The 13174-nt window shown below is 46.4% G+C and overlaps 1 protein-coding gene across 8 annotated transcripts in view; it reads left to right on the plus strand.

Moving 5' to 3' along the window:
• The window catches only part of PLXNB1 (plexin B1), a 211147-nt gene that overhangs the window by 166368 nt on the left and 31605 nt on the right, over nucleotides 1-13174 (plus strand). For all 8 annotated transcript variants that reach the window (XM_045023174.1, XM_045023178.1, XM_045023180.1 and 5 more), the window contains 9 exons: nucleotides 1601-1737; nucleotides 2074-2250; nucleotides 2578-2746; nucleotides 4313-4555; nucleotides 7348-7524; nucleotides 8255-8403; nucleotides 9754-9854; nucleotides 10761-10978; nucleotides 11285-11463. In XM_045023174.1, coding sequence (XP_044879109.1) covers nucleotides 1601-1737; nucleotides 2074-2250; nucleotides 2578-2746; nucleotides 4313-4555; nucleotides 7348-7524; nucleotides 8255-8403; nucleotides 9754-9854; nucleotides 10761-10978; nucleotides 11285-11463 — 1550 coding nt within the window. The remainder of the gene's footprint in view (nucleotides 1-1600; nucleotides 1738-2073; nucleotides 2251-2577; nucleotides 2747-4312; nucleotides 4556-7347; nucleotides 7525-8254; nucleotides 8404-9753; nucleotides 9855-10760; nucleotides 10979-11284; nucleotides 11464-13174) is intronic.

A 13174-nucleotide genomic window follows, 5' to 3' on the forward strand; every position in this document is an offset into this window, starting at 1 on the left:
GGGCTTTGAGTATCACAGATTGCAAAGATAAGCAACCATCATTGCCTGCCCTCTCTAGGAGATCTGATCCTCGGAAAGAAACCTTTGAGGAGAAGGAACCTAGAGCTGATGAAGAGGTATCTCCTCCAGCCAACAGCTCCTCTTCATCTCTGGATGAAGTAGTCCTGCCTCCTCCTCCATCCTTAGCAGATGATTTTAATTAGTTCCAGGATCTGATCAAGAGAATTGCTGACTCCTTGCAAATCCCTCTTGAGGAGATTAAAGCACATCATTGTAAGTTGCTTGATATCCTTCGTTCACCCTCATCTGCCCACATAGCTTTGCCTGTCAACAAGGCCCTTTTGAACCACGTGAAGATTGTCTGGCACACCTCAGCTGCTATTCCACCTATCTACAAGGAAGTGGATAAGAAATATTCCCTGGAAGGCAGCACTATGCTAAATCCACATCCCATTAAAAAGACCATAAGCATCTAGATGTACTTGGTAGAAAATCTTATTTGTCAGCCTCCTTACAATGTAGAGTCACCTACTACCAGGCATTAATTGTGAAATATAATCATGTAAATTACAGCACACTGAACTCTTTTTTGTTGATCGCCTACCAGCAGAGCATAGAGAGCAATTCTGGCAGTCATTGTGGAGGGTCAGCTACTTGCCAGAACATCTCAACAAGCCTCCCTTGATACTACCGCCCATTCTTTCTCTCCTGCTGTAGTTATGAGAAGAGCTTCGTGGCTCCAGCTCTCTGGCTTTCCAAAATAGGGTAGAGGACCTTCCTTTTGATGGATCTAAACTGTTTGCGGACAGCATGGAGAAATCTCTGTGCATGTTAAAGGACTCTAAGGCTATTTTGCATTCTCTTGGGACCTATATACCTGCCTACAAGAGAAGGTTTAGCAAGTCCCAAACGGTTCAGAGATCCCATCCTGCTCAATTCCTGACATCCCAGTGGCTCAAAAGAGACAGAAATTCCAGAGTAGGAAACCATCCACCTCTCAGCCTTCCACCTCACATCTTTCTTCCTCCAAGGAGCAACTTTGACTGGCTGGTTGAAGGCCTGAATTATGATTTTCATCCTTAGCAGCTGCACCAATTCACCTGCCTTCCTCCCTTCGGCAACTGGGGAAGACTTCATGTGGTCTTGGGAGTTGATCACTATAGATAAGTGGGTTTTGGAGACCATCTCCAAAGGGTACACGTCCACGTTAAATCCAGTTTTGGAGATGGAATCCTCTAGATTGTATCCAGCATATTTAGTTGATTTTCACTGTTATTACAGTCTGTTTAAACAGTTAATCTCAGACTCATGTCTGAGGCTGATATTTCTGTAGCCTGCAATATCCATCTTTGTTCATAGAGAGATTTTGGTGCACAGCTAGTGTTTCCTATTGGTACCTTAATCCCCCTCTCTGCTGCTTCTATTCATTAACAGCAGAGCTGCTAGAACACAGCCAGATACATGTGTATGGTTAGAACATGCAAGCTGCAGTCTCAGAGCACATGGAATTCATTATCAGGGTCTCACTACAATGTCTTTCCTTCACTTATTTTGCTAAGTGTTTCTCATTCATTCATTTCTCTCTTTTCTTTCCATTCAGAACCCAGACCTGAAGTCCGTTGCTCCATCTCAAGGCCCTAAAGCTGGAGGAACCTGCCTTACCCTGCTAGGCTCCAAGCTGCTGACTGGTCGCCCCAGTGAGATCAGCATTCTAATTGGAGACCTCCCTTGCCACATGTAAGAGCTGCTGTCTAGTTGCAGATTGTAACTGTAAACAAAGTGTCATGTGCCATTCCCTTCAGGTTTGGCACAGGCTTATCACTAGAAAGCACTTCAGCCATTCACTCTAGCAGCAATGATGGCTAGCTCAGAAATTTGTCTTGAGTGCTTCTGTTTGTAAGGATAGTAGATGGGACACAAGGCCTTTAAGAAGGTGGGTGTTAAACCTGAGAACAAGCTGGGGGGATGCTTGGAGCTCTTTCAGCAAAATAAAGGGCACCGCAGCATTTCAGAGGATGTTTCTACAATAGCTGTGTTAACCCTTTATTGGTTTCTCCTCTGTGTGTCTCTTAGTCTCTCTGAGATGCAGGAAAATCAGCTACAGTGTCAGACAAGCCCCAGTAACATGTCTGTGGAGCTTCCAGTAACTATCAAATATGGACACACGGAACGGAGATTAGAAGGTTTCCTCTTCAAATACACTCTGGATCCCAATATCACTTTTGCAGAGCCATCCAAGAGCTTCCTCAGGTACTGAGAGATGCACCCCTGGCACTGCAAGTGCACCACTCTTCCCACAGGGCATCAGGGATACTGAGAGCTGCGCATGCTCACACACTCCCACAGCAGGTACCAGAGCATTAACTGTGTCTATATGGATGTCTAAGTAGTTTTACTGCACTCATCACCTTAGTATCTGAGCATGTGGATAGAGTGAGTCCAGACTTGTGCATTGAGCCATCGGATGGATGCATTCCCTACAAAGGTTGGCACCAACCATAGGTCGGGGATGACACAGCTCGGGGGTTGTTATATGGTGACTAAATATGTGACTCTGACTGCTTCTGTGTGTTGCAGTGGTGGGAGAGTGATCCGAGTTCATGGACATAACCTAGATGTTGTACAAAATCCAAAGATCCGGATTACGGTTTCACCATCAGAACGCCGCCGGCGAGGGCTGGGGAGATGGCGTAGGATCATGCCAGAAACCGAGTGCCCACAGAATGCCCTGTGCAGCATCCAGCAGGTATCTTGACCTTTGTGTTGGCAAAGCATGCAATAGAATTGAGGCTGAAGGCCTCTGTCAGTGCTACTGACCTAATGGCCAGAGGCCTCCTATATCAGAGGCTCTTGTGCCCCTTGTTATAGCCTTCTTGGGTCCTACAAACTAACTGTGAACATGAGAAACAAAAAGTCTTCCTCGGTGAAATATTGTCCTCCAAATTCAAAGTTTAACACCCCCCTCCTCACTTTGTAAAGTTCCAGCTCCCAAATCCCCATCTCTCCCCAGAGCCTGTGCAGAAAATTCCAGTGTGGGAGACAGAAATGACATGACAGCAGCAGAAGGCATGAGGAAATCTGCAATTACATTGTGAGGCCTGGCTGCACAGTGCCCCCACAAAAACAGACTGCACCTTATCCTAGCACGGCTCTGCCTTAGCAATACCAAGGTCCTTCCCCACACAGAGAGATGACAACAAAATCAAAGTTAAATGAAGTTGTTATGCCCACAATTCTGCCTGCCATTTACAGTACCTCACCTGCCATCATGACTACCCCAGAAGAAGAGTTCCAGTGAGAAGCTGCTCTAGTGTCTCAGACTGTATAGAGTCCATGTTGGTAGGGGCTCCAATGTAGTAGGATTTCATTTAACAGCCTGATAGCCATAGCACAACATCAAGCTGGACCTCCACTGCTGCACATGTGCTCTACATTTGTGAGGATATGTGCAGCAAAGGAGGGCTTGGTGTACATCCCCACTTCCTCTGAAATGCTGACCTCTGCCCATCCCCTGCCGAATCCTATTGCACAGTTGGCAGATTGCATTATCAGGTGGCCACTTTTCTCTGAGATAGGTGATGGTGCATTATTATTATACTCATTTAAAAAGCACTCGTGACCATGGAGTGAATCTCTCTGGGTATACTAGGTACATCCTGGATTGTCACCTAACAGGATGCACGACTGGTGAGGCCATTGATCTGCTCCGTTGTGACAATTCATATGCTTTATTGAAAGCCATATTTCCCCATCATTCTGGACAGGTTTTATTGTGGCTATGAATTCCAGTGGGAGAACAGAGACTATCTGATATACTTAGATATTAATGTTTTGCCATGTTTACAAAATGTAAAAATATTGCAACAAAAGGAACAAAAATCATTGATAAATCGAAGCGGCAGCATCCTCAGCCCCCTAGAAGTATGGAGCTTCCCAGGCAGTTGAACCACGGAAAACCCCAGTGAACACATGGGCTTTGCAGCTGGCCACAAAAGTAAATAAACGTGTTTTGTCAGATCAGTGGGGCTGTGAATGCTAGAGCTCAGAGCTCTATGGGGAATGCCCCGCCCCGAAGAGTTGGGAGACCACTAAAATCACCTGGAGAGTCCCTTAAAGTTCAGACTTGTCCTCTGCATCTGGGATGGGTGACTGGGATGGCACCTAGACAGGGTGAGTGCAGGGGATCCCTGTGCTCTGCTTTACACTTGTCTCACAAAACCCTGATGATGGGATGCCACAAGGGAGCAGGAGTGTTAGAACAGAGGCTGACTTATTCTTTCAGATTCCTGACTCTCTTCCCTTCTGCTCCTAGTTTGAAGAACTGTGTCTCATTAATTCCTCCTACCTTATCCTGTGTAAAACTCCGGCCATTAACCTGCTGTTGCGGATTGTCCAGGTCAAACTGGAATTTATTCTGGATAATCTAAGCTTTGATTTCAAGTCCTTGCATCCCACACCCTTCTCCTATGAAGTTAATCCAATCCTGAAACCCCTGAATGCTGAGGACCCTGCCAAACCATATCGGCACAAGCCAGGAAGTGTCATCTCTGTGGAGGTAAGGCTACAACCAGCTCAAAATCTCAATAAACGCCACATAAACCTACTTCCTAGGTGATGGCCTGGGACTGTTCTGATATCCCAGCAGTGCCATAGGTCTTAAATGGCACTTCACTGGCATACGGTAAGAAGGGCAATCCCTGCTTTTAGCAGCCTACAGACTGAAGGAGATACAGTATGACACATAATGAGAAATGGCCAACAGTTGGGGAAGGGGTGCAACAAAAAAGAGCCCTGTGCTGTGTGCGTAGCTTGTTAGTGGCATGCATTGTTGCCTGCGGGTTCTATGGGGCTCAAGGAGAGCAATTAAAAATAAAACGGCAATACAGAACAAATGGGAAAAAGGGGAAATAGACAGCAATCAATAGCAATTAGAAGTTATGAAGTGTAGAAAATTGATAGGAAAGATAAAGATATCAGGGAAGAATCTATGACAGGCGAGATGAAGGACATTAAAGGGTTTTTAAATATATAAGGAACAACAAATCCTAGCAATGGTATAGGCCCATTACTAGATGGAGATGGTATAACTGTTAATAATGATGCTATCATGGGACGGCTTGCCCTTGAAGGGGAGTTGTGCCCAGCTTCGCCTGTGACAGATCAGCTACTTTCCCAATTGGTTATGATTGGCTAGGGATCATGTGGCCCTGTTAAATTCTTAGGCCCGGCTGATGTGCCTACTGAGAGCTCAGTTAGTAGTGGAAGCTGCAAAAGAACTGTTGGCTTCTCTGCTAGGTGCTGTGAAAGGGTAACTTCCAGACAGATGGTCTGGAGGAGGACTGAAGAGCAGCAGGAGAGAGACAGACTCTTGCAGTAGGCTCTGAGATAGGCAAAGGGGAAAGCCACTGGGACCTATTGCCCAGGGTGGGCTCAGGAACTGTTTGTGTTTGAGGTTTTGCATTTGTAGGATAAAACTGTGTCTGGAAGAAGACTCTGGGTGAGGAGGCCAGCTGCATACAGAGTATGAAAAGGAGTGTTCAATAACTTTGTCTGTTCTGTATTTGGAAAGAAACAGGATGATGTACTCGTATCACATGAAGATGTTGAACTACTTTCCTGTTCATTAGTAACTAAAGAAAATGGTAAACAACATCTCCTAGGGATAAACATGTTTAAGCCACCAGCCCCGGATAATTTGCACTTAAGAACTGTAAGAGAAGTGACTGGGGAGATCTCCGTCCCACTGATGTTAATTTTTAATGAATGTTGGAATAGTGGGGAAATTCCAAAAGACTGAAGAGTGCTAGTTGTTGTGCCAGTAGTCAAAAAGCGCAAATGGGATGATTCAGGTAACTATAGGTCAGTTAAGCTGATGTCAGACCTGGACAAATAATGAAAAAGCTGATACGGTATTCAATTTATTAACAATTAAAAGATAAGAATATAATTAGTGCCTGTCAACATGATTTTATGGAAAATAGGTCTTATCAAACAAACCTGATTTCATTCTTCAAGATTACAGGTTTGGTTGATAAAGCTGTAATATACTTAAACTTTTTACAGCACTTGACTTCGTACCCCGTCACATTCTGATTAAAAAATTAGAATCATACAATATCAACAAAGCACATAAAAGAATTGTAGTTGTCACGAGGAGTCATTATTGAATGGGAGACTTTATAGTAGGGTTCTTCAAAGGGTCTGTATTAAGTCTGGTGCTATTCATCAGTGATTGGAGAGTAAATATAAAATCACTACAGATAAAATTTGCAGCTGACACAAAGATTGACAGAGTATTAAATAATGATGAGGCCAGGGCAGTCGTACACAGCAATCTGGATCATTTGATAAGCTGGGCCCATTCAAGCGAAATGCATTTTAATAGAGCCAAATGCAAAGACAGTATCCTGGAAAGCAGTGACTCTGGAAAGAATCTCAGAGTCCTAGTGAACAAGGAATTGAACTTGAGCTCCCAGTGCAATGCTGGGGCAAAAAGGACTAATGTGATCCTTGGATGTACAAACAGAGGAGCAGTGAGTAGGAGGAAGGAGGTGATTTTATCTCTGTATACGGCATTGGTGAGATTGATACTGGAATACTGCATCCAGTTCTGATGTCCACATTTTAAAAAGATGTTGGGAAAAAATGAAGAAGGTGCAGAGAAGAGCCACAAAAATTATTAGAAGGTTCGAGAAAATAGATTGCAGTGAGAGACTTAAAGAGCTCTACCTGTTTATCAAAAAGAAGCTTGAGAGGTGACATGACTACAGTGTATAAGTACCATCACAAGGAAATAATACCCAGTACTAAAGGGCTCCTTAATCTAGCAGAGAAAGACAGAAAAAGAACCAATGGCTGGAATCATGGAATCATAGAATATTAGGGTTGAAAGAGACCTCAGGAGGTCATCTAGTCCAATCCCCTGCTCAAAGCAGGACCAACACCAACTAAATCATGGAAGCTGAAGCTAGACCCATTCCAATTAGAAATTAGGCACACATTTTTAACAGTGACATCCTATAATGATGGATGAGATTTTTTTTATGTAGGCCCTTTTCTTATTTGAATATCTGCAAATTTGGTTTCCCATAATCTCCAGTGCAGAGGATGCCTGTTCATGCATAGCACCTTCATCTTCTTAGGATTTCATGCTGCCTGCTCCCAGATGGCAAGCTTACTTCCTGGTGAGACTAGGGAGAGCGTTAATAGGGCATTTGTAGAACTGTCAGCTTGCCCTGTTGTGGTTGACCTGTTAAATCCTGTGCAGCCTCTCTAAAGTGAGGAGTTAGGCAGAGCTGCCTTCCCAGAGAGGCCCAGGTTTTATATCCATTTCCACCTGTATTCCAGGGTGAAAATCTGGACCTGGCCATTTTCAAGGAGGAAGTGGTGGCCATGATTGGGGAAGGGGTCTGTGTTGTAAAAACCCTGACAAGGAATCATCTGTACTGTGAACCTCCATCCGAGCAGCCAGCTCCACAACATCGCACAAAGCCGGAGGGAACAGACTCGCTCCCAGAGTTTACAGTAAGAGCTCAGCTAAGCAGCAGAGACAGCAGTGGGTGTGGGAGTGTAAATACTGAAACAGTGGGGGAAGAGATCTACAAAGCAAAAAAAAAAAAAACCCCACAGCAATGCGTCTCAGAGCCTGGGTTAACTGACAGAGCTTGTTCTATGCTCCCCGCTTCCCTTGGCTGAGAGATCCTCCCCACCTTCCCTGGGCTCTGAGACCCTTTTCCCCTTCCCTGGGGTTCAGCACTGTATTTTTTGCTCCATAGCTTGAGCTGAAGTCAGTTGACCCGTGCCTTGAGACTTGCTGCTGCGGGTCTTTTATTTTGCAGAGGCCCTGGTGGTGGGGAAGGAGGAGGCGGAGGCGCTGGTGGTGGGGAAAGGGGGAAATGGAGGTAGGGGGAAGGGGGAGGGGGTAGGGAGACAGGTTCTAGTGGGGAGGGAGGGAAGAGACAGAAGCACTAATGGTGGTGGGGAAAAGGAAGATGGAGGCATTGGTGGGGGGAAGGGAAGATGGAGGCACTGGTGAGGGGAGAGGAAGAGGAACACGGAGCCACTGGTGGGGGAGAGGGAGAGTCGGGGGCGCTGGTGGTAGGGGAGAGGGGGAGACGGAGGTGCTTGTTGTGGTGCTGATAGTGGGGTGGGGTGGGGCGAGACAGTCAAGCATTCCCCTTGGAGTCCATGACTCAGTCTGCAGGATGCGGAGAGTCTGACGTGCTGATCTTGCCTGGTTGCATTTCTTCTGCAGGTGCAGATGGGGAATTTGAACTTCCTGCTGGGCAGAGTGCAATATGACACAGAGAGCCAGCTCACCTTCCCCCTGGAGGCCCAGATTGGCTTGGGTGTTGGAGCCTCCTTTGTTGCTTTGATTGTCCTGATCATTGTCTTCATCTACAGGTGAGAAGTGCCTGAGGGTGTGTCTATGCTGCCTCTGGAAGGGTGATTGCAGATCTGGAAGGCATACCCAGCCTAACTGCAATCTCGCTGAAAATAGCAGTGAAGACATGGCTGCACAAGCTTCAGCAACATGAATATGTACCCAGGTCCCTGGGTGTCTTGCACTGCCCATGCTGAAGCCTGTGCCACTGCCTCTTCGCTGCTATTTTTAGCATGCTAGCTAGCTTAAAGCTAGCTTGGATATGCCTAGCTGAGCTGCAAGCACACCTCGTATTGTTTTGTAGACATACCTTCAGTGATGGTCTGCAGGATCTTTTGGCACCCTGATCACCTTCAACAGGAAAGTCCAATGGGCACGGCTAGGCCTCTACATTTGGGACCTAATTTAGTCCCTCAGTTTTCCTTACTTTGGGTGAGACTCTGCAGCCTTCCCATTGGACTTCAGAGGGTGCAGATTTGGCCTTGGTGACAGAACTCCCACCTGAAAGGCCACTTGCCTCTGGAGTTCAGAGTTTGCAAGTAAACCCCAGACACACCTTCCAGTGTAAGCTGAGGGTTTGCAGAAGGATTTATGCCACTGGCCTCTGCTCTTGGGTGTTATGGTCTATCCAATGTTCAGAGATACCTCCCCCTATTTTGCTCCCTCTTGGGGCACATGGATTTACTGTGACAGACCCTCCTTTGCCACCACTACCAACTCCACAGTTGAGATCTTCCGGAGGAGCCGATGGAAAGAGAAGGCAGGCTCTAAGTTCATTTCCAAAAAATGCTGCAGATAAAAAATTAATTAGACGCGTGGTTGAATTTTATGGAAGCCCCCAATGATACACTTAGGATTGCCTCCATATAAGACATAACACAGAGTCGGAAACTGGAAACCAGAGAGTTGCTCCTGTGCAGAAAATGATTACATAATCTGGTCTAAAAAAGGCTGTCAGCCTGGGAGTTCCAGTGTAGGATGCTGTTATTAGCAGGTTGGTCTGGAGCAGCCTGGAGTTATTAGCCAGGAATTTTGTCCCCTCTTGAGGAGCAAGGATGAGTTTGAGCCTCAAAAGGGAGAGGCTCCTCCATTCTTTTATAGAGGATGGGCCCCTCATACCCAACTTGTGATCCAGCTCTGCGCTAGCTTCTTTTGCCCAGCCAGCCCTCCGTTCTTTAGCACATGTGATAAAGCCCATCCTTTTCTCAGTTTGAGGAACAGTTTGAGGGAACATCTTTTCCCCTGAGATGTGTAGACATGGGGTAGTTTAGAAACCAAAACCTAAATTATGTTAAATTAAACCCAGCCTGATGGAAATCCCATCTGCAGTGAGTCAGCCGGGTGGTCTCCAGCTCTCCTTCCCATTACAGGAGGAAAAGCAAACAGGCTCTAAGGGATTACAAGAAAGTTCAAATCCAGTTGGAAAATCTGGAAACAAGTGTTCGGGACAGATGCAAAAAAGAGTTCACAGGTAAGAGAACTTCCCTCCCCTGCAGCTGCAAATAGAGGTGTTGGGGAACCATCTCTGGCCCTTCCATCTCTCCCAGACCCTACGGACCTTGTCTCAGTAGCTGCCTCTGTGTGAACAATCATACACCTTCCCATGTCAGTGTGTTAAAGTTTACAGCCAAATTCTGCTCAGCTGCCCACATGCCCTTGAGGTCAGTGGAGTGGCACTTGTGTAACTGGGAACAAAGTTTGGCCTATACTGATCTCTGCAATTCTTCATCTGGAACATCAGAATCTAGAGATGGGATCATTAGTGTCCCCCTTTATCCACAAACTGCAATTCTATCACTAGCAGCAAGGAGCACGGGGAGGGGAGGACACTAGGAGCTACAGGAGAGACTATTACTGTGATTTTTAGTTAGAGGTGGAAAGCAATGAGACACGTGAAAGTCATGGTGCTGCAGTGACTGTGTAATACTGTGTCTCTGTCCTGTGATACCGCCTATTATCATTGAGCCTGATTAAACACAAGGCCAATCCTTTAATAAACAGCATCCTTTAGCAATCACTAGTTTGCTTGGTAGAGCTTTTTCTGCATTTTTTAAACCCAGATGATGTCCCCCAGCTGTAAACAAGAATAACAACGTGTTAGACCTTCCAGTCCCTCCCCAGGAGCCAGGGCTGGAGAGCTCCCTACAGAACATTTGCCAGTGCTCCAAACAGTCTAGTTTTAAATGCCCCACATGACAGGGCTTCCGCGCCTTCCTTTTGGAGAGGATTCCACAGGATGAAGCATCTCACTGATATTTAGCTTGTCTGTTTCCTTTGTCAATTCCATCCCATTAGATCTAGTTACCTCCCAGCCCACAGCCCCATGTTCCACACTCTGGGACACACTTTGTAACACAGAAGCTCCCTTTATTTTCAGACCTGATGACGGAGATGATGGATCTCACCAGTGACCTCGTTGGTACCGGAATTCCCTTCCTAGATTACAGATCCTACGCAGAACGCATTTTCTTTCCAGGACACCGTGAGTCACCACTGCAGAGGGGCCTGGACATGCCTGAGTGTCGGCGGCAAACAGTGGAGCAGGGCTTGGTGCAGCTCTCCAACCTCCTCAACAGTAAACTCTTCCTTACCAAGGTAACATCCCTTCCTTAGTTCCCTGCAGTAGCTGGCTCCTCCTGTGCCATTTCACAGGCAATTGTTGCCAAGAGAGACGTAAGGGACTGTGAGCTCCCTTACAGCATTCTTTAAAGTGCCTCCTGATGGAAAGCAAGAGACTGGAATAGCTGGATGTTCCCCATATCTACAACACTTCCTACAACACCTCCTACTGGGAAAGTCCATAGCTGTGGTTACCCTATTTTAATAGTTTAGAGCATTCGTTCATCTTTGACACACACTCTCTCTCTCTCTCTCTCTCTCTCTCTCTCTCTCGCTCTTTAGTTTATCCACACTCTAGAAATCCAGCGCACATTCTCTCCAAGGGACCGGGCCTATGTGGCATCCCTTCTCACTGTCTCATTGCATGGGAAGCTAGAGTACTTCACTGACATCCTAAAGACTCTTTTGAATGACCTCGTTGAGCAGTATGTGGCCAAGAACCCAAAGCTGATGTTGCGGAGGTGAGTGAGTCATTCAGTAATAGTCCCACTGTCTTCAGGCTGGTTCCTGGACAGAACTTTTCTTGGCTGTCATAGAGCTCCATAATCCCTCTGTAGTAACAATGAGACAATGTGCTGTGCAGCCGATACAGATCCAGTAGGTGTCCAGACATGAAGCTCTACCAAAGAGGAGGCAACAGAAATCAGAGATCCCAGCTGTAGACAGTGATGAGACAGAGCAAGAATCCTTCATTCAGATCCTCCTTCCTCCACGTTCATGCTATACACTGAACTCTCTTTTTTCTGCTCCCATTTCCCTTTTTCAGCTTCTCTACCATGTGGTCATTCTTCTGTCTCCCCTTGCCCTGGGCTATGCTGAGCCCTTAGCCAACTTTCATATCCCTTCCTGTCTTGTCAAGCACAATCCCCTTTTGATGGTTGCTTATATCATCACTTTCTAAATGTCACTGGGTCTGAAACGCTGTGGGCAGACACTTTCTCAAGGAAGCAGAGCCATGGCAGCCCTATCATTTGGCACCTTCACTAGCTTCCTGCCCTTCTCTGAATCCTATTCTGAATTGTTTCCCTGGTTTTCAAAGCTCTCCAGGGACTGGCATCTTCTCAGCAGCTTCCTGCCTTCTGACTCCTGCCGCTCTAATCCTATCCCCTTCTGGTCCCTTCCTGCAACAATTAGAGGTGACATTTAATTTGTGCTCCCTCTTCTGTCTAGGTCACTTCCCCTTTGCTGCTGAGTCATTTCACACAAGAAGTACCTTGAAATCTCCCTATGGGTCTGTGTGTGATGTTGTGGGGGGCAGGGAGCTTGGACTGTGGGTCTGTGTGTGATATTGTAGGGGAGGAGCTGGGATGTGGGTCTGTGTGAGATATTGTGGGGGAGGAGCTGGAATGTGGGTCTGTGATATATTGTGTTATATTGTGGGGGGCAGGGAACTCGGACTGTGGATTTATATGTGATATTGTGTTATATAGCATTTGGGAGCTTCTGGGACTGGGGTGGGCTGAGTAGAATATTGTATGATATTGTGTGAGGGAGAGGCTGGAACCAGGGCTTTTAGGGAGGCATTTTTGCCATAGAGTGGATGAGGAGGTGTGCAACAAGCCATCTGGAAACACACAAGTCTCAGTGGGAATTTTTTGGCAGATCTCATCCTCCCAATTCCCAGATATTAGCTTCCCGCCAGGGTTTTGTAGCAGGTGCTGCTGGATGTTACAGGGCAGCATGCATAGGATATTTCCTCATGGAGGGTGGGGTTTCTCACAGCCTTCAACATTGGCTTAACTCTGCTCCTGTTAAAGTTGTTGGGAGTTTAGCCCGTGATTTCAGTGGGAGCACAGTTAGGCCAACACTGAGCTTTTTCTAAACCCTGTTCCCTCTGCAATGAGCTGGTGGCATGTTTGGTACCTTGCAAGATATCTGGTCCTTTTATTCCTAAATCACTCTTTCTATAGGTCTGAGATATAGCAGAGGGGCATAGACACCTGACTGCCCTGTTGTGAGTTCTGTCCCATTGCAGGGAGTTGGAGATACAGCACAGAATTCTATGTTTGGGTCCTTCGGGCAGCCTGTAGAGGCATTAATGGCCTCTTGTGACTGCAGGTTAATTGCTTGCCTTACTGTTCACACACCAGAAGTTCTGTGCCTCATTCAGGCTGAAGCCTTGAAATTTGTACTTGGGTGGGGTCCACAAATGGGCTTTGCCTAGAAAGCATG

Source organism: Mauremys mutica, chromosome 7 (genome assembly GCF_020497125.1).
Source record: "Mauremys mutica isolate MM-2020 ecotype Southern chromosome 7, ASM2049712v1, whole genome shotgun sequence".
NCBI lineage: Eukaryota > Metazoa > Chordata > Testudines > Geoemydidae > Mauremys > Mauremys mutica.